At 34.6% G+C, this 25,999-nt stretch overlaps 3 protein-coding genes across 3 annotated transcripts; all 3 read right to left on the reverse strand.

Annotated features, from left to right (window-relative positions):
- Nucleotides 1-9,163: 9,163 nt before the first annotated feature.
- On the reverse strand, nt 9,164-11,860 carry LOC112024773 (protein neprosin). The gene is made up of 6 exons (XM_065782214.1): nt 11,708-11,860; nt 11,514-11,606; nt 11,199-11,411; nt 10,046-10,198; nt 9,664-9,798; nt 9,164-9,553 (listed from the first exon to the last, which is right to left on the reverse strand). The coding sequence occupies exons 1-6, from the start codon at nt 11,858-11,860 to the stop codon at nt 9,164-9,166; spliced, it is 1,137 nt and encodes a 378-aa protein (XP_065638286.1).
- Nucleotides 11,861-21,536: 9,676 nt separating this feature from the next.
- Nucleotides 21,537-23,418, reverse strand: LOC112024769 (RING-H2 finger protein ATL74). The gene is made up of 2 exons (XM_065782216.1): nt 23,362-23,418; nt 21,537-21,830 (listed from the first exon to the last, which is right to left on the reverse strand). The coding sequence occupies exons 1-2, from the start codon at nt 23,416-23,418 to the stop codon at nt 21,537-21,539; spliced, it is 351 nt and encodes a 116-aa protein (XP_065638288.1).
- Nucleotides 23,419-23,869: 451 nt separating this feature from the next.
- LOC112024763 (uncharacterized) lies at nt 23,870-25,866 on the reverse strand. Its single transcript, XM_065782248.1, has one exon. It carries the CDS (start codon nt 25,495-25,497, stop codon nt 24,040-24,042), a length of 1,458 nt encoding a protein of 485 aa, XP_065638320.1. The 5' UTR covers nt 25,498-25,866; the 3' UTR covers nt 23,870-24,039.
- Between the last annotated feature and the right edge of the window lie 133 nt (nt 25,867-25,999).

Raw genomic sequence — 25,999 nt, forward strand, 5'->3', positions numbered from 1 at the left:
CCTGCTCTAATGAGGTTGCGCCAAACCTTTTTCTTCTCTAGCTTACCAGATTCTGCTATAACCTATAGCATCAACTAATAACCATTGGTTCTTTCCAAATTGCTTCCCTTAGCACCAAAAGACCTTCTCATAGACTTGGGTGTGGTGAGAAAATGATTTGGTCAAAAACCTCTCAAAGATGTATCAATGGAGAGGAAGAGAGTAGAGAAATTTAAAGAGTCTCTTAGTGAAGATTAGGAATGAGACAATCTTGTTTTTCTCTAGGGTTTCTCTCTCAAAATTCTCTCTAAAAGCTTTCTACATTTCGTGAGTATAAGGGTCTATATATAGTGGTATGTGTTTGGAATACAAAGAGACAGTTTTTCTCAAACAGGGCAAGTTGGCGACTTGGCCTCGCGATTGGTCTAAGTCGCGAGTTCAAGTCGCTAGTTAACAGCCTAGCCAGCCTGGGACTTTTGTCCTATAGTGCGACAGCTAGCATGACCCTTCACCTCCCCGCATGCTTCTCACATGTGCTGCAGTTGGCGGCTTGCAAGTCGCGAGTCAGCCACGAATCCCTGCTTCTTTGTACATTGTTAAGCAATTCTTCACACTCTCTCACATACTACCTTTACATAAATCCCACCTAAATACAAGGTTACTAAGTGCTAAATTACAAGCAAATTGACACGGAATAAAGCCAATAAGATGGTTGATAAAATTCAACCTTACATCAACCAATATCAATTGGTTCCTTCCTAACTGCTTCCCAAGAACTAAATAACCTTCTTACAGATATGGGTATGGTGAGAAAATGATTTGACTAAATGTACCTCTCAAGGATGTAACAATGGAGAGGGTGAGAGTAGAGAAATTTGAAGAAACAAGGATGAAGATTGTGGATGAGTTAATCTTGTTTTTCTCTAGGGTTTCTCTCTCAAAATTCTCTATGGAAGCTCTCTACAATACATGGGTATAAAGGGTATTTATACTAGTGTGTGTTTGGAATGCAAAAGGTTAGTTTTTACCAAACAGAGTGAACTAGCGACTTGGCCTCGCGACTTGACTGAGTCGCGAGATAACGACCTAGCCAACTGGAAGTTTTATCCTGTAGTGCAACAACTAGTGTAACTCTTCAGCTCCTCTGCATGCTTCACACGTGTGCCTGTTTTTGGCGACTTGCAAGCCGTGAGCCAGTCACGAGGCCCTGCTAAGTTGCATACTCTTGAACTTTTCTTCACACTCTCTCACACACTACCCTTATATGATTCCCACATAAATACAGGGTTTCTAAATGCTGAATTACAAGTAAATTGGTACGAAATAAAGCCAACAAAATGGTTGATTAAATTCAAACTTACACATTGAATCACATATGTTCTAACACTGTTAAAGAATGTGTCTTATTGATGAAGCAAAATAAATCAAAGCTGGAGATTAAGATGGATGAGGATGAGTCATTTGATGAGTTCATACCAAGCTGAAGGACATAGTTAACTCCGCCTTTAATCTTGGGGAAACTATTCCCGAACCCAAGGTTTTGTGAAAGGTGCTTAGATCTTTACTGGAGAGATTCCATGCCAAGATCACCGTTATCAAGGAGACAAAGGATATTGACAAAATTTCTTTGACAGAGCTAGTCGGCAACTTGCAAACCTATGAATTGGGCTTGACTAGGATCAAAAAATTGAGCAAGAGTAAGAGCATGGCACTAAAGGCCAAAAGCAGTGATACTGATGAGACTTCCGATGATGAAGATTCTAAAATGAAATCCTACATCACTACCCAATTCAAAAATTTTATGAAGAATGCCAATGTGAAAGGATTAGATAAAGACCAGAAGCAATCTGGTTCGTCGCAGTTCAAAAACCAAGATAGAGGAAAGAAGGATGCTAAGCGTGGTAGTCAATACACCATCCCCTCCGGACTAAAGTGCTTCGGATGTCAAGATTTTGGACACATGAAACAAGAATGTCCAACATATCTCAGGACTATTGGGAAAAGCAAGGCCCTTGTTGCTACCTTGAGTGACACCGAGCCTAAGGATGAGTCAAATGACAATGATGATAAAGGAATCTTAATTCCTTCACTACCATAGTGAATCCTACTGAGGGGATTGTCGAAGAGATAGGTAAAGAAGAAGACTTAGTGGAATCTAAGTTTGAGAAAATGGATGAACAAGATGACATCCATACAACCTATGCTAAGATGTACAAGGTTTCTGAGAAGCATGAGAAACTATATAGGCTGGCCACCAAGAAGCTGAGTGATGTGGAGCTAGATCGGAGGAGCTCTCGACTAAGGTTGATGAAGCAAATCAAACCATTGGAGCACTGCGGTTTGAGAACAATTTCTTGGCGGAAAAGACCAAGAAGCTTGAAGCAGAACTATCACAAATCAGAGCTTAATTGGAGAGGACTTCCAGTGCAAAGCTTGATGAGATGCTTGGTTTTTAGAAATATGCTTCTGATAGAACTGGTTTGGGGTATGATTTCTCTGCTCCTAATATTGCTTCTTCTAGTATTACTGTGTTTGTCTCACCTGCTAATAATGTTAATTCTAAGAACAATGAATGTAAAACTGATATAGCTAGTGAGAACATAGACACGGGCAAATCAATTTTAGGAGCAGCCCCTACACTTGAAAAGAAAGAGACTAGAAACCCTAGGACTAAAAAGTTTAATAACAAAAAATCTCAATTGAAGAAGCAACATCTCTGTCATCATTGTGGAGCTTTAAGACATACTCGTCCAAATTGCTACAAGTGGTTATCCACTCAACAAAGCAACGGTATGATCTCATCCGGAAACCAAAATTAGTTTCCATCCTCTTTTGCTCCCCTTAGAGATCTTCTTAAAGCCCTTATGTTCCTTTCGAACTTGAACAGTTTCAACTCTTCCCCCTCACCACTGGATCAAGGGTTCACTCAAAGAAAATGTTCTTCCAAAGTATGGAAGGAAAAAGGTTCAAAGTGATTTAGTCACTTTTTCTCTCTCTTCCCTTATGGCTATGCATTACTTGTTTGTTTTGCCTTTTTGTTTTTGAGTCAGTCTAGTTTTATGCTATGCTTTGGTTAACATGTTTCTGTTTGGTTGTTTTCAGTTTTTGCTTTATTTTGTTCTTCATAAAAATAAAAATAAAAAATAAAAAATAAAAAATTAGAAAAATTAGAAAAATACAAAAACAGTGTGTGTTTTGTCTACTTTGGTACTTGTGTACTTTGGATGGCCATTGAAACAAAGTTTTCTAAACTTTGTATCTTTTGTAACTTAGATGAACATCTCAATGCACAACTAAGCAAGTGAGCTTTGTGGTTCATGTTTGTGATGAGTACGATTAAGTGATCTTTTATACTTAACACTCATATCACTCTTTTTTACGAGAATGACTAAAAAATTCTAAGAGAAAGGCATAAATAACCATCTTACCACTAAAATCCGCCAATCATATATAACATTATGTGCTTCGACATGCAAAATTGTGATGTTTTTGGCTTAACATAATTGGGTATTTCTTTTCTCTCTCTTATATGGCCATGCATGATATGTTCAAAAAGAAAATATGTAAAGAATATAAAAGCAAAAAGAATCAAAATGCTTTTAAAATGATTCTAAGCGTGTTTCTAGGAGATATAGGAGTTATAGGATATACCTCGAAGGCGATAGTCCCCATCAAGAAATTATAATTATGTGTGAGTTAAATTGATTTTCTTATATCTTAAATCGTCATAATATGAGACACTTATGCACTATTTCTATGTTTCACACACAACACGCAAATTCTTTACTACTTTTGACACATGTGCAGGTACAATGTAATTTGGCTATCACAAGGGATACATGCGTTAATGTATGCTCACTAAATTGTCTTGACTTGTTTTTGAAATATAAAATTAGTTAGATTTGTTTAATGTGTGTGTGTGTGTGTTTTGGATCTATGAATGCTTTGCATTTTTTTGTTGAGAAATGTTTTTGAGAGCTTAACATGTTGCTTGGATCTTTGGTTGAGTAGCTTACTTGATTGCATTCTTTTCTGTGTGTTTTTCCTTTCTTTGAAAAACTTTTTTATTAAGCTCGATAGATCCTCAACAGCTAGCTATCTATCGAGCCTCTTGAACTTCTTTTCTCAACAGATGTTATCGTTATTTCAATCCATTGAAGCTTTCTGGAATTTGTCTCAATAGCTTTTCGACAAATTCTTAATCCATCAAGAAAGTTTCTGTCTGGCTGATAGTTTCTCAATAGCTGTTCGATCCATCAAGGAATTTTTGCCATCGATAGATTCTCGACAGCACCTCAACAAATTTTATTTGTCAAGAATTAGTGCTCGACAAATCCTCAATCCATTGAGCTGCGATTTCTTTAAATAGCTTTAGCGCGAAATCAGATTTCATTTCTCTCATTCTCTCTCGACAGAAAAGATATCTTTCTCACTCCAAACACTCTTTTCTCACTCTTTTCATCTTCCCCACTTGGATTTTGGCATAGATTGTGCATCTCTTCTCTGGTATGTTTCTCTAATCCTTCATTCTTCATGCATTTCACACATTTAGACCTAGGTTTTGGGTTTTCTTGAAATTTTTGGGGTTTTTGAAAATTTATGAATTTCTTGTGAAATTTTTGGGTTAGGTGTTATGTATTTGATGCTATATGCTCATGCATTGCATTCTATTTGTATTTTCACAATGTTTCATGCATTTAGATGTGTGTTTATATGTTGAAAATTTATGTGCTGCTAGGCTTGGATTGGGATTGAACCAATGATGCAATTTCTTTTGCACATCACATGCTTATGCTCATTTCATGCATATGTACCCTCTCTCTTCTTTATATTTTGGTACTCTATTGTGATGGTGCTTTTCTCTCTCTCTCTCTCTCTCTCTCTCTCTCTCTCTCTCTCTCTCACACACACACACACACACATAAATTTCGCATGGCACCTAAGCGCAAATCTACTCTGGTCTGGAACCCTCTTCGTTCTAGATCATCTTCTTCTAATCCTACTCCTCTTCACATCCGATTCCATGATGGGAAGACTCATAAGGAATTCTTGGAGAACTTATCCACCATGGTATTCATTCAAAACGCCATGTGGTTCTATCAGACTTTTCTAATACTGCTCTACCCATTGTCATTTACAATCAGGGATGGGAATCTCTATGTGAGATACCCGTGAGATGTCCCACTGTGATCATACAGGAATTCTACTCCAACATGCACGATTTCTATACCTTTATACCTTAATTTGCTATGCAGATTCGAGGTACACGTATCGTAGTCACTCCAGATCTTAATCCGAGATACTGCATGTTCCGAGGGTATCGCATCCTGATTACCCCTCATGTCAGCATCTAAGGACTATGTCCAAAGATGAACTTCTATCTCTTTTCTGTGAGATACCTTCTTCATAGGGTGAGTGCCAAAACACCTAATGCTCAGGCTTTAAAAAAGGTCCCAAATTCCTAAACATGATGATGACATTCGTTCTCCATCCATTGTCTCACTATAACTCCATTACCAAGCCTCATGCTCACTTTTTACTATCCCTCATAGAGGACCTTACTATAGACTTTCCTTCTTACTCCATTCTCTCTCTCATCGATGTCAATAGAGATATGGTGACCCGTGATAAGCTCATTTTCCCTTCGGCTATCACGCGGATCATCTGCCATTCTTATATCCCTTATCCTGATTCTCCTCATTTCACCATCATGGGTGCCATTAGTGCAGTGTCTGTCCGAAGAGGCCACAGACCGAGACAATGACTCCTTCAGCCCCTTCCATTCCATCCACCTCCGCTCCTTCTTCTTCTTCAGCGGGTAGTGTAGCGCTTGAAGCAATCATGGCACAACTTTAGTGCATGGATGCTCGCCTTGACACTCTCAGTGATGAGCTATGTCAGGTGAACACCCGTGTCGGTTGTATCGCACGACGACAAGCTCACCTTGGTGCCTTCGTAGCGTCTCACTCTCCTTCTCTAGAGGCTTCTGAGGACGAGGATGCTGATGATGGTTCCGATGATGATGATGAGGATGAGGATGCTAGCTCTTCCAGTGATGAAGAGATGATGACCTCTCAGTGACTTGCCCTTTGTCATTTGTTACAAAAAGGAGAAGTAGTTTTGGGATGAAAGTAGTCATGTGTTTAGAGGGAGAGTTAGCATAGGACATTTTTGATAGGGGGAGTGTTTACATTTATGAGGGATGTAGTGAGATTATTATGTTTTTTTTGTTTCTTTCTTTTACTTTTACCTTATGTATATCGATATTGTGATCATTTGACATACATTGTACTTATCTTTTGATATATATATATATATATACATATATATATATACTGATGTATGTTTTTTCACCTATCTCTCCATGTGTTGTTTCTTTTCTATCTTTATACACATGTTTCTTTATGTATACAATCTTTTATTTTTATTTCACAATAAGATTCCTTGATAAGTTTTGTTTAAAGTGTTTCAAAAAGACAAGTTGTCAAAATCTATCATGCCATAAACTCTCTTCTTGCAAAGTTTTTCAAGAGTTTGTGTTAGGATTAGATTTGATTGTATTCAACAAGTGATTATAAGTTTAGTGATTTATAACTTCTCTCATACCTTATTTGTTTGTTGTTGTTTTCTCACGGATTGCCAAAGGGGGATATTGTTAGGACATATATGGAACTTGTTAGAACATATGTAATGTAATATTGGCTAATCCTTTGACAAAACGTAGTTTACTTGTAATTTGGTAGATCTAGGATGGGTTTAGTACTTCAAGGAACAAGAGTTCAAATCTAGTATTAAAATCATGCAAATCTGTCCAAGAAACAAGCGAAAAAGTGTGGTTCATTAAAACTAGATAGATAAATCTATCGAGGTTTAATAAGGAATCTCGACAACTGCTCGACAGAAACAGTATCTATCGAGAATTACAAAATTCAAATTTCTAAATCTATTTTTCATGCATATCCAAGTTATTTGTGTAAGGTTTCTTTTCTCACAACCCTAGACATATGTAAAGATTATTTTTTTTGTTTTGATATGTAAGGATTATTTTAAGGGCCGTCTCACTCAATGCAAGGATATGCAACTCAATGCAAATTGTGACCGGAGACAAAATTTGCCCTAGTTCATCATATTTTGTATAGAAGTTGCTGCGTCTTTGCGCCCAGGGTTTTGTAACCAATGAGCTTCTTGATCTTCATCGTTGGATGAACTGAAGAACTTTGCAGCCAACATTTGCCTCAAGTTGGTGTGTTAGTCATGTACTTGGATCCGTGCAGCGATTGGTTAGTCACGTACTAGGAGTTGTGCATTAAAATGAGAGATTGTCACTACATTTCAAGTCCAATTAGGTATTGAGGTAAGGGTTCAACTGTAGTTTGGTATTAGGTACTAGAATTCCTTTTAGTTGTAACCGCTTGTTTTGATAATAGTGGATTCTCAGGAATGATAACCTTAAATTCATCCAGTGGAGTTTTGCCTCGGTGGTTTTCCCCATTCATAAACAAATCACCTGTGTCAAATTTAATTTCTACTACATTTAACTTAGTTGGTGATTTGTTTGTGCTACCACGTTCATTGCATGTAATTGAATCTTTAATTCACTTGGCTAATTTATTTATTTATTTACCAAAGGGGTCAATAAATTCTTGACCTATCAAAATTGGATATGGCCCTATTAACAACCATTATTATTTGCTTTAGTTCTTTTACGTTTCTTGTCCTCCTCTCCCCCCCCCCCTCCTCCTTCTCTAATTATCTCAAAATTGATTTCAAATATGAAGCATTTTCTGATTACTTATCCTAATATGTGCTTTTGTTTATTGTTTCTTTTTCCCCTAATATTGTTCTCTTTTCTTTTCTTTTCTCTTTTACTGCTCTGCTAAAAAATTCTAAAGTATGATGAAACTCTCTTTTGGATAGTATTTTGGACAATATATTGCATAGCTAATAAACAACATTTTAGACATTATTGCACAATGGAGGAACATCTTGGATAGTACTTTTGACTTGATAATTTTTTAGATAGTATAACTGAAAATTTGAACAAGTGATTGCATAGCCAATGTTGTGGTGCTTGCTTTCAATAGTACAAAGATAAGAAAACCAATTGTGAAATTTTCCTTATGTTTAATAATATGAATCTTAATTAATTGCTACAACAAGAAAAACTGTATAATTAGGACTTGATTTTGAAAACAAATAATATATATTATATTATTTACTCCAAAACGAAGCCAAAAAGGGGGCATGGAATATATATATCTATATATAGCCTAAGGATAGGTACAAAAGGATTTATTTTGGATACAAAGGAATAACCTCTCATATGCCAATGCCATCTTTCGTGCAGTAAACATGGAAGTTGCATATTCACGACATGCCGGTCCTATTTTTTAAATCAATTTTAATATGATTTATAATTGAATAAATTACCAAAACCCACAAAAAATTAAACTTGAATATCTAAAATATTTGAAATGTTTGGTTCCTTTGAAACCCCAAATCTCATGGTAGAGGAGATATTGTTGATGAGTTGTCACAGTGGTTATTAAATTGAGATCAAGACCTCGTGCACACTAATCACACTCACAAAATATTAGTATTTATTTATCTATTGATTTTATTCCCAAAAATATTCCATTAACTAAATTTCAATCACATGGATTTCTCACTCAGAAAATCCTTCAAATCCCACAGCTCGTTCCAAGGGGAAGAGGGACTGGATTGCTTGACGTTGATGACAACTTCATGTGAAGGAATTTAGAGTTGGGCTGTGGGTTGTTTGGTTACAAGGTTTTGTTATACACTTATACATGTAGGAATTGCAGACTACAAACATAAATTGCTGCCTGTGTTTGACTGTTCTGGTACAACTGTTTAAGAAAAGGAACACGTTCTAATGTAAAAACTTTTTACATAAATAAAAATTATGTCACATACGCTTTTTTGACGTTGCAACAAAGAAATAAGAGATTAAGGAAACCGCAAACATGGTTATTAGCAACATGATCTTGCCAATTTTTGAATGGATCGGGCTAATACCCATGTACAATGACAATAATAATGATACACATGAGAGTTACAAAACAAAGATGAACAATGGCAATTAAGATCATAAAATATGGAATTTATTGATAAAAATCTTAAATGATTTGATAAGAATACATGCACTGAACCAAAAGAAAACTTAGAAATCTTCATTCCCTGTATAACCACCCAGACCCCCAAACAGTACTAGGTGCTGAAAATCAGCTGCACCTGTTAATCCTTCATCATGAACTTGATATTGTACGATATCAGAAAATTCTTCGGTATCAACAGCGTCCACAACATAATCAGTCTCATTAATTGTTTTAATTTGCCTGCAATATGCATCATATTTGGTGTCTTCTTGTAACCTTGCACTATAGGCAGAGCCCATGGGAGGGCTAGGAACACCTGGAGGACTAAAAACCTCTCCTCCCCATTCAACATAATTAGCACCGTCTCCTAAAGCAGTGAATACATTTTTTGGCCAAAATCCGATATCAGTTTCATTTTGACCAAATTTTAGAAACCAGTTTCCATTGGCAGAATCCTATCATTCAAGAGAAAATTGACAAACACAGGAAGTAAGGACAAATTATTTGATGCACAAAGAGGATAGTACCAAAGAAACACACGCACACGCATTATTTATCTATTTACCCAAAAAAGCATGAATTTCATGTCAAATTGCTGTTCTGGCGTTGAAATTGGCACTATAGGAATGCCGAGAGGAATATCCGTACTTGTAGGAATTATTGAATTACAAAGTGTATTGAAGCATGAGGAATTAGATGTCTGTAGATGGAAACATCAATATTAAAAGGTAGGTAAATACCACAGTTTATTACATAATTAAAAGAACAACATATGAATAGGAAAATATATTAATTACTTTTGTAAATGTGTATAATCGGTTTGAGTATCGTTGTACAAGGTTGGATTTACCTAAGACAAAAAGAAATGAGTATTAGATTTAACAAGCTCGTATACATATATATAAATAGTAAATACATATTGTAAACTTGTTTCCTGTGTCACTTACTGTCCATCCAACTTCTATGCTATCTGGACCATTTAGAACCTTTATACGAGCAGAACTGTATTGAGTTCCCTCAACTTTTGGGTTATATATGCTGATAATTGTAGAACCTCCATGGTACACGATGTTCGTATTTTTTGTCCGCACTATAGCATACTGAGAATAAATATATAACATTTTAAAGCAATCATATGAAAATTATTCTTGTTCATCAAAAAAAATATGAAAATTATTCTTAAAGGAAAATGTGTGATTATTCTTAGTGTTACTCCTCCAACTCTATTTGCACTTTTGAGTATGTGTGTGCTTATGCACTCCAAGCCAAATTACTAACCATCAATCACACCATATTTATATGTCATTGAAGATCAAATCAATATGTTTAAAGCCAAAGAATACCATGAGATTTTTCAAATTCATTGAAGACAATATCATGTCATTGATTGTTAAAGAAAATTATGAGATTGGCTAATGAATCAAAAGATTGATTTCTAAGGAGAGGTCACGGTGCAACCCACTCTTTTTGCTATGAAGATAGATGATGTAAGGAAACTGAAAAAACTAATCACGCCAAACCGAGGCTTTCATGGTTAGTTTGGTACAGTTTTGTTAATGTATTAGTCCGTATTGGTTTTAAATGTAGCAAAACTGAGAAAATCCCCCTTCAACTTGACCAAACTTGACCGAGATCAGTGCTAGAAAACCATTGTAGTGTATTGTTATAATTTTTTTTTTTTGGGTAAAATTGTAGTGTATTATTAAGTTAAGTGAATGAGACATTGTATCACTTTCTGCTTTTGCTCCTTGTGTGTTGATAAGAACTACATACACTCTAATATATTCTCTCTCTTGTCTATCCTCTTTTATTCCAAAAATTATCAAATTTGTTCACATCACAAAATAATCAATCACATATTCATTGGACCTTTGAAATAATTAATATGGTATTGGATTGGGTTGGGGTGTATTAGTTAAAACTTACAGAGGGGAAAGAAAATAATTCACACACAGCTATTGCTTGACATAATTAGATATTTATTTTCCTATCAAAAGAAAATAATATACAAAAAATGAAACAACTACAACAACAACACAAAATATATGCAAATGTATGAAATAAAAATAAATAAATTAGATTGTAGCAATGATAACTCACATGAGTACCAGGTCTATCAATAGTGAGCGGTTTATATTTTGAGTTATGTATATCTGTAGCTAACTTTGCCCTTTTGAGATCATCCTCTGTATTTCTCTTAATGGGAACCATACCATCTGGACAACCTTTCCCATTTAGCCAAAAATTAGATGGGTTAAATAGTGGTGAAGACTTTTGGTCTCTGATTCCTTTAGGGTTGGAGGTAGATCTCACCTGTACATTAATTAATTCAATATTGAAGTAAGTGTTACTTTTCTTTATTAAAAAAAAAAGACTAAAAAGTTAGAAAAATGTGACATAGTAATAGAAGTTTACTGGAAAATCATAAGTATGGTTCTTGAGTGAACGATAATTGAAGAAGTGTTGTTCATAGAGATTTATGCAATCATATGTATCGCCATACTTTGTCTACAAATCAGAAAATCATTTTGTCAATATAATAGCTGCAACATTATTTCATCAACATAAATATATACACACATACACATGAATAGAAATATTGATCTCACCCGAATAGTTTTCTTAGCCAACTTATTTGAAAGCTTAAGTTGCCTTTTCAACCCCATGTGATCTTCTCGATATATTCTCTTGCAACCAACCTCATTAGTGCTAAAAGAGAGAAACAATGTGAACAAAACCAGTAAGACAACCATTTTAGCCATTAGTATGTGACCTATACCCCTATACCACAAACCATGTCTGTTGTCATTTATATACCCACAAATTTAATTTAATTTGTTCTGCCATTTGAATTTCCCTTCATATTCCTATAAAAAGAAACTTATTAATTATAAATAAATTGTTTAATTCTCATTATAATGAAATTTATTTGTAGTTAATTTTGTGGCAAATAAAAAGGTATAATTTTTAATTTTTATGGAGATTTGGATTCTTGCATTTAACTTTAATCTTTATTCCCCCTCCAAAAAAAAAAAAAAAGAAACTTTAATCTTTATTTACAAATTCTCACCATGACATAAATATGTATATTATTTATGTGAATAAATGGGTTATAATTCCCATTAGTATTGATATGTCTTTGGTGTCTTTGTTGCCCCTTATAGGAAGTGGTGCCACTTTNTTTATTTGAAAGCTTAAGTTGCCTTTTCAACCCCATGTGATCTTCTCGATATATTCTCTTGCAACCAACCTCATTAGTGCTAAAAGAGAGAAACAATGTGAACAAAACCAGTAAGACAACCATTTTAGCCATTAGTATGTGACCTATACCCCTATACCACAAACCATGTCTGTTGTCATTTATATACCCACAAATTTAATTTAATTTGTTCTGCCATTTGAATTTCCCTTCATATTCCTATAAAAAGAAACTTATTAATTATAAATAAATTGTTTAATTCTCATTATAATGAAATTTATTTGTAGTTAATTTTGTGGCAAATAAAAAGGTATAATTTTTAATTTTTATGGAGATTTGGATTCTTGCATTTAACTTTAATCTTTATTTCCCCCTCCAAAAAAAAAAAAAAAGAAACTTTAATCTTTATTTACAAATTCTCACCATGACATAAATATGTATATTATTTATGTGAATAAATGGGTTATAATTCCCATTAGTATTGATATGTCTTTGGTGTCTTTGTTGCCCCTTATAGGAAGTGGTGCCACTTTCTATAAAATTTGGAGTGATTATCTAGAGAACTCATGAAACCAAGATTAGGCACAAGGCCAAAACCTGTCAACTTAAAAAGCTTATGTTAAAACCTTGATTGTTATGTATGAGCAATTATTCTTTATTTCTCTAAGTAGTCACAATTCATGTCTAAGACCATTATATACATGCAGACATTAAATTTAGTTGTTCTACCATTTGTATACAATGCACACATTAAATTTTTATTTATTATTATTATTTTTTTTTTTTTTGTCATTCGTAGTTCACTTCATATTTTTGTAAAAATAAACATATTATTATCCTTCTGTGAAAGAAATATCACGTTGGCACATTTTAATATTAATTACAAATAAATTGTTAAATTCTCATTATAATGAAATTTATTTGTTGTGAAATTTGTGGTAAATAAAAAGGTGTTGTTTTAATCTTTATGGAGAGTTACCATCTTTCATTAACTCCAAGCTTTATCTTAGAGACTCTCACATTGACATAAACAAGTATAACATTTATGTAAATGAATGAGTTATAATTCCCATTGATATTGATATATCTTTGGTGTCTTTGTATCCCCTTATAAGAAGTGGTGCCACTTTCTATAAAATTTGGAGTGATTATCTACAACACTCATGAAACCAAGATTGGGCACAAGGCTGAAACCTACCAACTTAAAAAGCTCATGTTAACACCTTGATTGTTATGTGCATGTGAGCAATTCTTCTTGATTTCCCTAAGTAGTCACAGTTTAAGTCTGAGACCATTATATACTAGCACACATTAAATTTATTTGTTTTGTCATTTTATACATGCACACATTAAATTTACTTGTTCTATCATTTGTATTATTCTTCTTATTCCTATAAAAATAAACATGTTATTATTCTCCTATGAAAGAAATATCATGTTGGCACATTTCAATATTAATTATAAATAAATTGTTAAATTATCATTATAATGAAATTTATTTGTAGTGAATTTTGTGGTAAATAACAAGGTATAACTTTTAATTTTGAGTAATACTACAAACACGAACTATTTTACAACATTTTTACAAACTACTGATGTGGCAAATTCTTACTAGTTCTAATATGGGCCTATCATTAATATCACATTTTTACTTACAATAACTATTTGGAAAATGCTAAAGCCACATCAGCAGTTTGTAGAAATATTGTAAAATAGTTTGTGTTTATAGCATTACTCTTTAATTTTTATGGAGATTAGGCATCTTGCATTTAACTCCAATCTTTATTTAGAAACTCTCACCATGACATAAACAGGTATATTATTTATGTAAATAAATGGGTTATAGTTCCCATTGATATTGATATATCTTTGGTGTCTTTGTATCCCCTTATAAGAAGTGGTGCCACTTTCTATAAAATTTGGAGTGATTATCTAGAGTACTCATGGAACTGAGATTGGGCACAAGGTCGAAATCTATCAACTAAAAAGCTTATGTGAACACCTTGATTGTAACGTACGAGCAATTATTCTTTATTTCTCTAAGTAGTCACAGTTCAAGTCTAAGACCATTATATGCACACAGACATTAAATTTAGTTGTTTTGCCATTTTGTATACATGTACACATTAAATTCAGTTTTTCTGTCATTTTTATTTTGCCTCATATTCCTGTAAAATAAACATATTTTTTATGGAAAAATAAACACATTATTATCCTTCTATGAAAGAAATATCGCATTGGCACATTTTAATATTAATTTCAAATAAATTGTTAAATTCTCATTATAATTAAATTTTTTTTTGTGAATATTTTTGGTAAATAAAAAGATGTAAGTTTTAATTTTTATGGAGAGTTAGTGTCTTGCATTTAACTCCAATCTTTATCTTAGAAACTCTCACCATGAGATAAATAGGTATATTATTTATGTGAATAAATAGGTTATAATTCCCATTAGTGTTGATATATCTTCGGTGTCTTTGTAGCCCCTTATAGGAAGTGGTGTCAATTTCTATAAAATTTGGAGTGATTATCTAGAGCAATCATGAAATTGAGATTAGATACAAGGCTAAAACCTACCAACTTAAAAAGCTCATGTTAACACCTTGATTGTTATGTGTGAGCAATTATTCTTTATTTTCCTAAGTTGTCACAGTTCAAGTCTGAGACCATTATATACACACACACATTAAATTTAGTTGTCCTATCATTTGTATACATACACACATTAAATTTAGTTGTTCTATCATTTGCATTTCGCTTCATAATCCTATAAAAATAACATGTTATTATTCTCCTATGAAAGAAATATCATGTTGAGACATTTTAATATTAATTATAAATAAATTCTTTTTTAAGAAACAATTATAAAGAAAATTTTAAATTCTCATTATAATGAAATTTATTTGTTGTGAATTCTGTGGTAAATAAAAAGGTATAAGTTTTAATTTTTATGGAGATTTGGTGTCTTGCATTTAACTCCAATCTTTATTTAGAAACTCTCACCATGAGATAAATAGGTATATTATTTATGTGAATAAATAGGTTATAATTCCCATTAGAATTGATATATCTTTGGTGTCTTTGTAGCCCCTTATAGGAAGTGGTGTCAATTTCTATAAAATTTGGAGTGAGTATCTAGAGCACTCATGAAACCAAGATTCAAAACAAGTTCAAGTCTTTTTTTTTTTTTTAATACAAAATAAAATTTCTACTCTAACCTAATCTAAGTGTATATGTGTGTGAAACTCCCTTTTGAATAATTGAACCCCGGCCCTTGCCCCCCACACCCCACAAGCATTTATACTTGTGGAGTGACCATCGCACTGCCCGATGGTATTCACAGTTCAAGTCTAAGAACATTATACACACACACACACACATTAAATTTAGTTGCTCTGTCATTTGTATACATGCACACATTAAATTTAGTTGTTCTGTCATTTACATTTCGCTTCATATTCCTATAAAAATAAACATTTATTATCCTTCTATGAAAGAAATATCACGTTGGCACATTTTAATATTAATTATTAAAAAAACTAACCATTTATACTCTCTCTCTCTCTCTCTCTCTCTCTCTCTCTCTCTCATTAGATATTTAACTTTGACAATAAATCGATTGAACTAAAATCTTCAAATGAAGTGTACAACTTTTGAGTAATTTTCTTTGAGTAATGCTACGATCACAAACTATTTTACAATATTTTTACAAACTATTGATGTGGCAAAATCTTATTCGTTTTAGTATAGGTCCACCATTAACATCACATTTATATTTATCAATGATTATTTGAAAATTACTAAAGTCACATCAGCAGTTTGTAAAAATATTGTAAAATAGTTTGTGTCTATGGCCTTACTCGTTTTCTTTCCTTGAAAATGCTATTGAAAACTGAAAAGTGAACTAATGTTATAGAGGGAAAAAAATGAATCAGTTTTCGTAAGGAAAGAAAAACATAGAAACCCAAAACTGGATTAACAAAAATTAAACCCAAGAAAACCAAAAATCTGCACCAAACAAAAATTACCAATACCCACAAAAAATTAAACTTAAATATCTAAAATATTTAAGTTTAATTTTTTGTGGTATAAACCCTAAGTTACAATTAACCATAATCAATTAACCATAATATGAGTATATATAATAGTATAACCCTAAACTACTAGTACAAGTAGGAGACTTGGTGTGAAGCCCCAATTTGATTAAGTGTGTGATGTGTGTGGGTGTGTGATGAGTCCCTACGCTATGGGCTAATATATCTTATATATCTCTAATAAAGTATGTGGTCAAGAAGAACTACATCCTCACTCAAAATACATGTAAAAAGTAGTTAATTTCTCTCTCTGTCTCGCTCTCTCTCATTTTGCTTTATTTTTTTGGTGTGTATACAAGTACATCTTTTTGTTACATGCACACAATTTGTTTGATCAAATAGCTAAAAAGCTTGTTTGGATTGAGTATCACTCATAACTCAAATTTTCATAACTTAAATTCAATTCCCATAACTCATTTCTCTAACTTTTTTTTTTTCACTTACTTCATAAATAACTTGTTTGGTTTCATATCTTGGTGCACATCTCTTCTTTATAACTCTATTTTTGTATAAAGTGGTGGGGCTTATTGAAACCCATAACTCAAAATTCAAAAACATCCAAATTGTGTTTTCAGTTTCCATGACTCAAACTCAAATTTTTGAGATTTTATTTATGGAAACTTAACTAAAAAATCAGTCTAAACAAGTTGAGTTTTGGTGGGCCTCACTTTTTTGAGTTTTGAGTGATGAAAATTGGGAGGAAATTTGCAATTTCACGTTTTTAAAACTATTTTGTAAACTAGCATCTCGAGTTTAGTTGAAAAGACTCAATCTATTAAGATTTGAGTTCCAGTGGTGGCACATAGCTGATGTGGAACAATTTATCCATGTGGAACCCAAGTAGGAAAAACTCGAGTTCATATAAGTAGATCTGAATTTGAAGAAGAAGAAGAATAAGAAGAATAAGAAGAACACTGGAACTCGAGTCTTTATTCCACATCAGCTTACCACTGCTTGCAACTCAAGTATTAGAGACTCATGAGCTTTACATTCAACTCGAGTCTTAGAGTCTCGATGTGCTAATTTGCTAAGTAGTTTTACAAACTCAACAACTAATTAAAATATTCCAAAAATAATGATAAATACAAAAATATCCATGAAAACTATCAGAGATTTGGTAAAACTAGTTTCATTGAATTAACTCACAACTGATTACAAGACTTATACATATATACAGCTGTACAGAGAAGGAAACTAACTAAATAACACACGTGCTACACTAATCGTAATTAACATACACACATGCAAAAATTAATAACAAAATCAATAGCAGAATCAACTACAAGCCGTATAGGTATTTGTCTAATGAAAGCTACTGTCGTTTTGTCTCTGGTATAGAAATACTGCTGCTCTTTGTCTCTGGTATAGAAGCACTGCTGCTCATTTCTTCTTGATAAGCTTCACACCTCTCTAATTTCTTCTTATCTTGATAAAAACTGAGTTATATATTAATCCAAACACGTGTTTTGGGAGAATGTTTTTGACACCGACCGGGGTGGCAAATGTGAGGTTTCAAAGGAACTCAGCTGGGTGTGATGAATAGGAGCAGTATAAATACATTAAGGTTTTCTGAGATACAATGTGAGCTTGAGGTGACCCATGATAGGGGCGGTGGTGGATCCGCTAGTGATTGTTAACCCATCACTAGTTTCGGAATGGGATAAAACTTTTTTTTTAGCAAATTCTTAGCTTAGGTGTCTCTTTTGAGGACAAAGCTATGAAGTTACTCGCAGATATTGAACATAGATGGAGAAACAAAGCTGGCCTGACAGTCGGCTTTTAAAGAAATCAGGGAAAGAGAACCACGAAATCTGGCTATTTCTGCTTCTGTTTCGGTGAGTTACCCCGAAGAAAGAGTGTCACAAACAATGTGTTGATAAATTTGGAGGTGTTGTTTGTTTGTTTGCAAGAGACAAACAAGAGTGGTGGAATGGAAAGGAAATGATAGGAGAGGCAGATGATTTTATTTATTTGAGCTTTTTCAGGAGGAGATATCTGGTGTGATTGGTTGGTGGGGAATTCCACGGTGTTTATAATTATGAGAAGATTCCAAACAGTAACCTGCATCAGATACTCATGCCTCGAATGTTATCAGACCATTTTCCAGTCTTGTTATACATTAATGGCATCGGTACGTGCAGGAAGAGGATCCTTTAAATTTGAGAAAATGTGGCGCCGAACAGAAGGATTGATTCGTAGAGGCAATATATTATTCAGGTTCAGGGGTTCCCTAGTTTTTATCTTGGCTCAAAAGCTGAAAGTGTTGAAGAGCGATCTTGTCGCGGGAGGTTACTCTTCTAGATAGTTTGCAGGAGGTGAGAAGTTTAACAAGTGGGAAATTCTTAGGAGGAGATTAGTTGGCGACAGAATTCACAAGCTGTGTACATTAAGGAAGTTGACAGGAATACGCAAAAAAAAAAAATGTCTAACCGATTAAGTGTGAGGAACAATTTCATTGGTAGTCTTCAGGTAGGGGATGGCACTTCAGTTGACCAAGAGGAGATACGGAATAGTTTTGAGCAGTGACTTATTCTAGGAACCTCAATCTTGGCATCCTAAACTAGATGGAATTCAGTTTGACATGTTGGAAGATGGAGAAGCAATAGAGTTTGAGAATTTATTCACAGAAGAAAACGTATTTCAAGCTTTATACTCTGTTGATAGCGATAAGGCTCCAAGTCTTGATGACTTTACTATAGATTTCTTTCAGAAATGTTGGAATGTGGTGAAGGGTGATATTATTTGGTTCTTTCACAATTTCCATCATAGGAAAATGTTTGAGAGAAGTCTCAATCCCACATTCATCTCTCTTATTCCAAAAAAAAAAGTGGGGGTTATGGAGTTAAAAGTACTTCAAGCCTATTAGTCTCATTGGAAGTGTATACAAAATATTGGCTAAAGTTCTTGCAAATAGGCTGAAGAAGGTGTTAGATAAACTAATATCCAACACTCAAATGCTTTTGTGGGCGGCAGATCAATTTTAGATTCAGTGTTAATTGCAAATGAGTATGTGGATAGTCGACTTTGATCTGGAGTTCTAGGGTTATGTGCAAATTGGATCTGGAGAAGGCTTATGACCATGTTAATTGGGAGTTCCCTTATTATTTATTTCAAAGATGTGGCTCTGGAGAGAAATGGAGGCGTTGGATCCAATTTTGTATTTTTAGAGTGCCATTTTCTATAATTATTAATGGTACTCCTAATGGCTTCTTTTCCAATACTCATGGGTTGCGACAAAGTGATCCCATTTCACCATTGTTGTTTGTTTTGGTAATGGAGGCATTTGGTAGATTGACGTTAAAAGCAGAGGGGGAAGGTTATATGGATGGTTTCTCAGTCTCTGCATCTGGTGGGGACTCTATGCCTGGAATAAGTTTTCCTTTTTGATATTTACATCATGGTGGAACCAAGGAAAAGAGAGGTTCCTGGCATGCATATGCTGGCCTGTTCTCCTTTGTGAAAATGTAATATGGATCCTATGTTGTTTTCCCTTATGATCTGTCTTTAAGTCCGTGTTTGACTCCACTGGCAGAGTATATGCAAAGTGGGAGAGCAACTGAAAAGACTGATGTATATAGTTTTGGGTCCTGGTGCTGGAAGTGTTGAGTGGAAAGCGACCAACAGGGGCATCATTTATTGAGAAGGGCCTCAACATTGTTGGTTGGGTATGTCTCTTCCCTACACTTGTGGTTGCAGTCAAAATACTATTTAAATCAATCACTAAACTAGTCTTAAAGATTTAGAAGTGGAAATCTCTCCTGTGCTTACTATGTTGCATGTTTTTATGTCTCGTGTAAGTTATATGTATTGCGTTGTTAATTTTTAGTTTCTGCTGCATATATTATGTCATGTCCTAGCATCCCTCTTAACTCCAATGGAGCTATGTTTAAAAAGAAAGCGGATAGGGATCTGTCTAGAGGCTGATAGCCCTTGCAATTCACCTGTTGCCCCCGCCCCTAGAAAAACACCTAATTTCCCCTGGAAAGAGACAAATCATCTGTAGTTTGCTTTCCAAAATTCAACTCTCCTTTTTGTACTTCATGAATTCACATTTTATCAGTTTCTTACAGTCCATTATTTAAAAAATGTTGTAACAGAGAAAAAAAAATCTGGATATAAAATGTTATAAAATTAATTGAGATATCCTATTTGTCCTCCATTTTTTGGAATACCTGATTTTGGATGTATGTTAATTTCACTGGATCAATAGCCATGAATCCCATTTTTAACAATGGAGCTTTCCATGCAAGATAGGCAAGTGGCCTCCTGTATGCATAGAGAACTACACACCCACCCACATAATTGCCACAATTTTGGAAAATTGCACAACTCTTCTTTTTTTCAAGCAGCTAACCAGCTATTTCCCTCATGCAGTTAAATTTTCTGGTCACAGAGAATATGCAAAGAGAGATTGTTGACACAGTGCAAGGGGGTGCAGGCAGACAGTCTTCATGCACTGCTCTCAGTTGCCATTCAGTGTGTTTATTCTAATCCAGAGGATCGCCCCACAATGCAAAGGGTGGTCCGGTTACTTGAATCAGAGGTCATGACCCCATGCCCAAGTAACTTCTATGATTCCAAGTTTCCTACTCTGATTGAAAGCCTTGTGCATAGATGGAGGTGTGGAGTGTATTTCTTGCGAGTTACAAAAGTAATGCAGCAGTTCAAAGGGATCAAAATCGGAAAAGCTTCACTTCTTTATGATATTTGTTCATTCTTTCTGCAGATTTTGAATCATTAGGCTTGCTGCATCATCTGTGTCAGTTTGAGCTTATGAGCATTTTGTTAGTCATCAGAGTGCATTTGGCTACTTCCACTGCTCATTTTTCAAGGATGTGCCGAAGACTTTTCTTTCTTCACATGAATGGATTTCAACACGATTGAGTTATTTATTCATGCTTTCCCATTTCCTAATCTGTAATCTCCTCCAGCATTTGTATTGTTACTTGAAGTTAAGCGTAATGAAATCTGTATAAATTGAAAATGCTCTCCCTTTGCAAATGATTCTTGTTTATCCCATTATCATAATTTTGGATTTGATCAATTGTAATATATACAAAGGCCAAATCATTTGAAACGACATTATATATAAATATAAATACATACATAAAAGCGCATACTATATTTGCTAGACTAAAAGCCCAATTAGACAACATTGTCAACTTGAAGCTCTATGTGGAGTCTGCAAACAGGACAAGAAGCATGGTTCCGAGTCAACCATGTCTCAATACATGCAGGATGGAAAGCATGGAGACATGTAGGAAGCTCAACAAGGCTCTCACCCTCCACCAACTCCTCAAGGCAGACAGGGCAGTCCGTGGTGGCTTCACCGGCATGGAATTCTCTTTGTGGTAGTTCCGGCATAGGAGCATGCGGCTGATGATCATGATTATGAGGAAGCTCCGCATTGTGTTCTTCCAGTTCTGGTTGGTTCTTCATCTTCCATCAAAGAAAGGACAGAATCAAGGCAAAGATGAGAGCAACGGCTAGTGCTACTCCTATCACGATAATCTCAAGGGGCTCTAAGAGAGGCACTTGCTTCCAATGGGAATTCAAGCTACTAGCCGTTGCATTGCTAGCCATTGTCGGGAATTTTCTTTCCTTCTTTCTTTCTTTCTTTCTTTCTTTCTTGCTCTCTCTCTGGTAATACAAACTCTCATACGATAAACATAAACTCTCCATTAAGAGTTAAGACGGACAGAAATACTCTGGTGTGTGTCAGTGAGTCAGTGGGTTAGAGGAAGAAAACAAATTTAGAGAGTTTAAATTGTCTAGTTCTCTTTGGGAGAAAGTATACGATATGTTTCAGGAACTCCAGCATCTGGTGTTTCTATGCCCAATAATAAATTGATATCTGTTCCAAAAGAGATGGTGTATTCTGAATCATTTAAATTAAAAGGATGAAATTGACATCTGGTGTTTAGTATGATGCAGTTTTATAAGTAGAGAAATAAAGCCCTTTCTTTGTTTATTAGCAGTTGATTTAATGTATTTGGTGGTTGTACTGGATTTTCAGGTATTATTTATTAGTTAGATTTTTTCTGGTATCACGTTAGGCTCAGCCAAAATCATTTCAAAGTTCACTTTTTTAATGTACAAAACAATCCCCTTTTTTGGAAAAACTGAAAAATAATATGTTATTTAAATTCAAATTTACACATTTATTTTCATTCTACAAATTCTCAAAAATCCATAGGATAAATATTTACTTGCTGGTTTTCCTTGACACGGCTATAAGCGGTGTATATTGATAAACATGACAGATTTTGTTTGTTGTTTGGGAATTTAAATCAATTCTTTTTTATCTTTTTCTTATGGATTAAATCAAAGTACTGTGTATGAAACTTAAAAGTACTGTGATATATTCTAATTGCAATCTTTAGCATGAACTTTTGCAATCACTGATATATTGGACACTTAGGATAGCTAAAATGTGATCAGCTATGTTGCTATAGCGACAAATCTTATAAAAATTACTACAACATAGATTTTGAGAAATTGGTGATTGGTGATGTTAAGACCTTATCAGTTAGACATGTAAAGGGAATAAAAGGGAACAATGGTGGTGACAGTGTGAAGAGTAATATTGGAAGTATGAGAATTTTTATTTGTTGAATTTGCTTAATGATACCTTTCAAATGAAATTTGAACTTGGGGTTTGGATGCATAAAAATTCCAAGTTCAAAGTTTCTCACGAATTTTGAAATATAGTGTTTACCCAAAAAAGGGATATTGGTAGGTTAAAATTTTAATTATCAACTTCGAAGTAAAATCTCACTTCAAAACATGGAATTAAAAGTTTCAGATGCAGACCAATTATTCTAAGTCTTGTTGACAAACTGAGGAAGTTGCACAAACTATAGTATATCATGAGTTCAAAGTGAACTTCAAGTTGAAGCTAGCTAAATCAAATATGTTTATGGTGAAGCACTTAATGGCTATGGCTACGTAACCTTTCATGGAAACAAACCTCTGATCTGCATATATGATCCATTGATCCCCTATCAGGCTCTCCTTGCATACGCATGATAGCCTTTGCAAGAGAAATTTGGCTGTGCTAGTTGATTTTTGTGGTATGTTTTTTATTATACTAGAAGCATATATACTCATTTTGGTTTGTATTTGAGACCCCCCCCCCCCTCCTTCTCTAATTATTTCAGAATTGATTTCAAATACGGAGCATTTTCTGATTACTTTTCTCCCACAATTTCTTTTACTGTGCAATGCTTTTAAGTGTTCTCTGTTTTTTAAGGGCTCTGCTAAAAAATTCTGAAGTACGGTGAAAATCTCTTTTGGATAGTATTTTGAACAATATACCACACAGCTAATGGATAGCATTTTGGACATTATTGCACAGTGGAGGACATCTTAGAGAGTATTTTTGACTTGATAATTTTTTAGATAGTATAACTGAAAATTTGGACAAGTGATTGCATAGCCAATGTTGTGGTGCTTGCTTTCAAAAGTACAAATATAAGAAAACCAATTGTGAAATTTTCTTTCTGTTTAATAATATGAATCTTAATTAATTGGTACAACAAGAAAAACTGTATAATTAGGATTTGATTTTGAAAACCAATAATATATATTATATTATTTACTCCAAAACGAAGCCAAAAAGAGGGCAATATATGTGTCTCTATATAGCCTAAGGATAGGTACAAAAGGATTCGTTTTTGATACAAAGGAATAACCTCTCATATGCCAATGCCATCTTTCGTGCAGTAAACATGGAAGTTGCATATTCACGACATGCCTGTCCCCTCTGTGCTAATCTCTCTGATCCTTCCTCCACCACTGCTTCAAGTGCCTCTAACAATGACTCTACATTTGGGGCAAACATGTAACCAAATTCATCATCCACAACAATGGTACCTTTGATGCTAGGAAACCTTGATGCCATTACAGGCTTTCCACTCATCATGGCCTCCATAAGAGTTAGATCAAGCCCTTGAGGCCTAAGTGTGGGATTTACAAATATATCAATGGCATTATAGAAAGCCTTCAATTGTGATGGACTCATAGAGCCCAAAACCAGAGCTTGAGGCCCCAAATCTTTGTACCTTTGCTCCCATGGTCCTGACCCAGCAACAATCAAATAAACATCAGGGTGCTTTGAAATCAGTTTGGCGAATGCTTCATAGAGTAGTGGATGACCTTTGTCTTTTACCAATCTTCCAGCCACACCAAGTACTAAACTTGCATTACCAGGGACACCAATTCTAGACCTGAACTCAAGGCCTAAGCTCAAATCTTTTCCAAACTCATCCTCATCAATACCATTGAGAATCACATGGACTCTTTTATTAGGAATTTGATACACATCCCTAAGCATTTCCCCACAACTATCACTTATAGCAACATGATGTGCATAGCTCTTGAAGAACCTTATTTCATTTAATACCTTTGGGACCACCCCTTGTAAAGTATTGTTGAAAGCTGGAGATATGGGCTCGTTTGGTCTTCGAGCCAAATCTTGGAAAATATCAGATTGTAAGCTCTCAAGTGCTATGCCATGCCATGACACAGCAAGGTTTGGAAGTTGTCTTGCAATATAGTGAGGAAGTGCAACACTTTCCGAGTGAACCACATCAAAGGGTTCACGTTTGTTCTCTTCCATAAATTGCTCCCAAGCTTTGTTATATCGCCAACGCCCCGGTTCTCCTTCATGGCAATGGATATATGGTGAAGAAGTTGTACTAATTATTCCCAGTTGATTAGGAGAGGTGAAGACATGAACTTGATGGCCGCGGCGTGCTAGAGCGGTGTGTAGAGTATGTGCGTGGCGTTCCATGCCTCCCGGTGTTGTACCAATAGGCCATTTTCGTGAGAATACAGCAATCTTGAGAGCAATAGGTGGGGGTTGGTCAGGGTATTGGAGGAAGAGAAGACGGTTCCAAGCAAATTGGGCTGCTCGAAGATCACCCGACCAAGGCTTGACATGGTTGGCAAAGGTTGTGCATATGGATGTGGTAGGTGTGTGGAGGAGAAAAAGAGCTGGGATGGTGAAGAGAACTATGAAGAAAAGGATGGTACATAGATTGGGTTGGGAAGAGGAAATGGATTTCTTGGGTTTGTTGTTGTTATTGTTAATGTTGAAAGCCATTTTGGGATGGTTTCTCTAATTGATAGGGAATGAAAATGTGGATGTTTGTGTGGTGGCTTTTCACTTTGAAAATTTGGTATGGTAGTACTACTACTATACTAAATTTCATTGCTGAAAAGTTAGGAAAAGTTTTGGCAGGTTTTTTGGGGGGTTAGACACGCACTCAAGCAAGTGCGTTTAGGTTTTGATTACTTTAATGAGAGTTTTCTACTTTTCTTCTTCAAAGTGCATTTATCACGCTTCTTTGAAGAAAAAGTGGGATTCATGTGCCAAATAGTTTGTGACTTTTATGTATTTATGATGGGTGATATTATATGATAGTATATGAGCTTTTCATGTGGTCACATGAACCACCATGAGAGACTCTAAATACATTCCACTTTCGTTTTTCAGCTCATGAATTATGCCAAATGCACGTGACATAGAGAGAATTTATAGTACTCAAATTTCAACTTTTGAGCGTGATTGATTTGAAGTGTTTTTGAATGAGGTTATTTTTATT

Source organism: Quercus suber, unplaced genomic scaffold (genome assembly GCF_002906115.3).
Source record: "Quercus suber isolate HL8 unplaced genomic scaffold, Cork oak 2.0 scaffold_294, whole genome shotgun sequence".
In the NCBI taxonomy this organism is placed as follows: Eukaryota; Viridiplantae; Streptophyta; class Magnoliopsida; order Fagales; family Fagaceae; genus Quercus; species Quercus suber.

Coding starts and splice junctions, on each gene's coding strand:
- LOC112024769 (XM_065782216.1), bottom strand. CDS start 23,418: ATGCGTATGCAAGGAGAGCCTGATAGGGGATCAATGGATCATATATGC. Junction 21,831..23,361: donor ATCATATATGCAGATCAGAG/GTTTGTTTCCAT, acceptor CTTTGATGGAAG/ATGAAGAACCAACCAGAACT.
- LOC112024773 (XM_065782214.1), bottom strand. CDS start 11,860: ATGGCTAAAATGGTTGTCTTACTGGTTTTGTTCACATTGTTTCTCTCT. Junction 11,412..11,513: donor ACCATACTTATGATTTTCCA/GTAAACTTCTAT, acceptor ATTAATGTACAG/GTGAGATCTACCTCCAACCC. Junction 10,199..11,198: donor TTGATAGACCTGGTACTCAT/GTGAGTTATCAT, acceptor ATTTATTCTCAG/TATGCTATAGTGCGGACAAA.
- LOC112024763 (XM_065782248.1), bottom strand. CDS start 25,497: ATGGCTTTCAACATTAACAATAACAACAACAAACCCAAGAAATCCATT.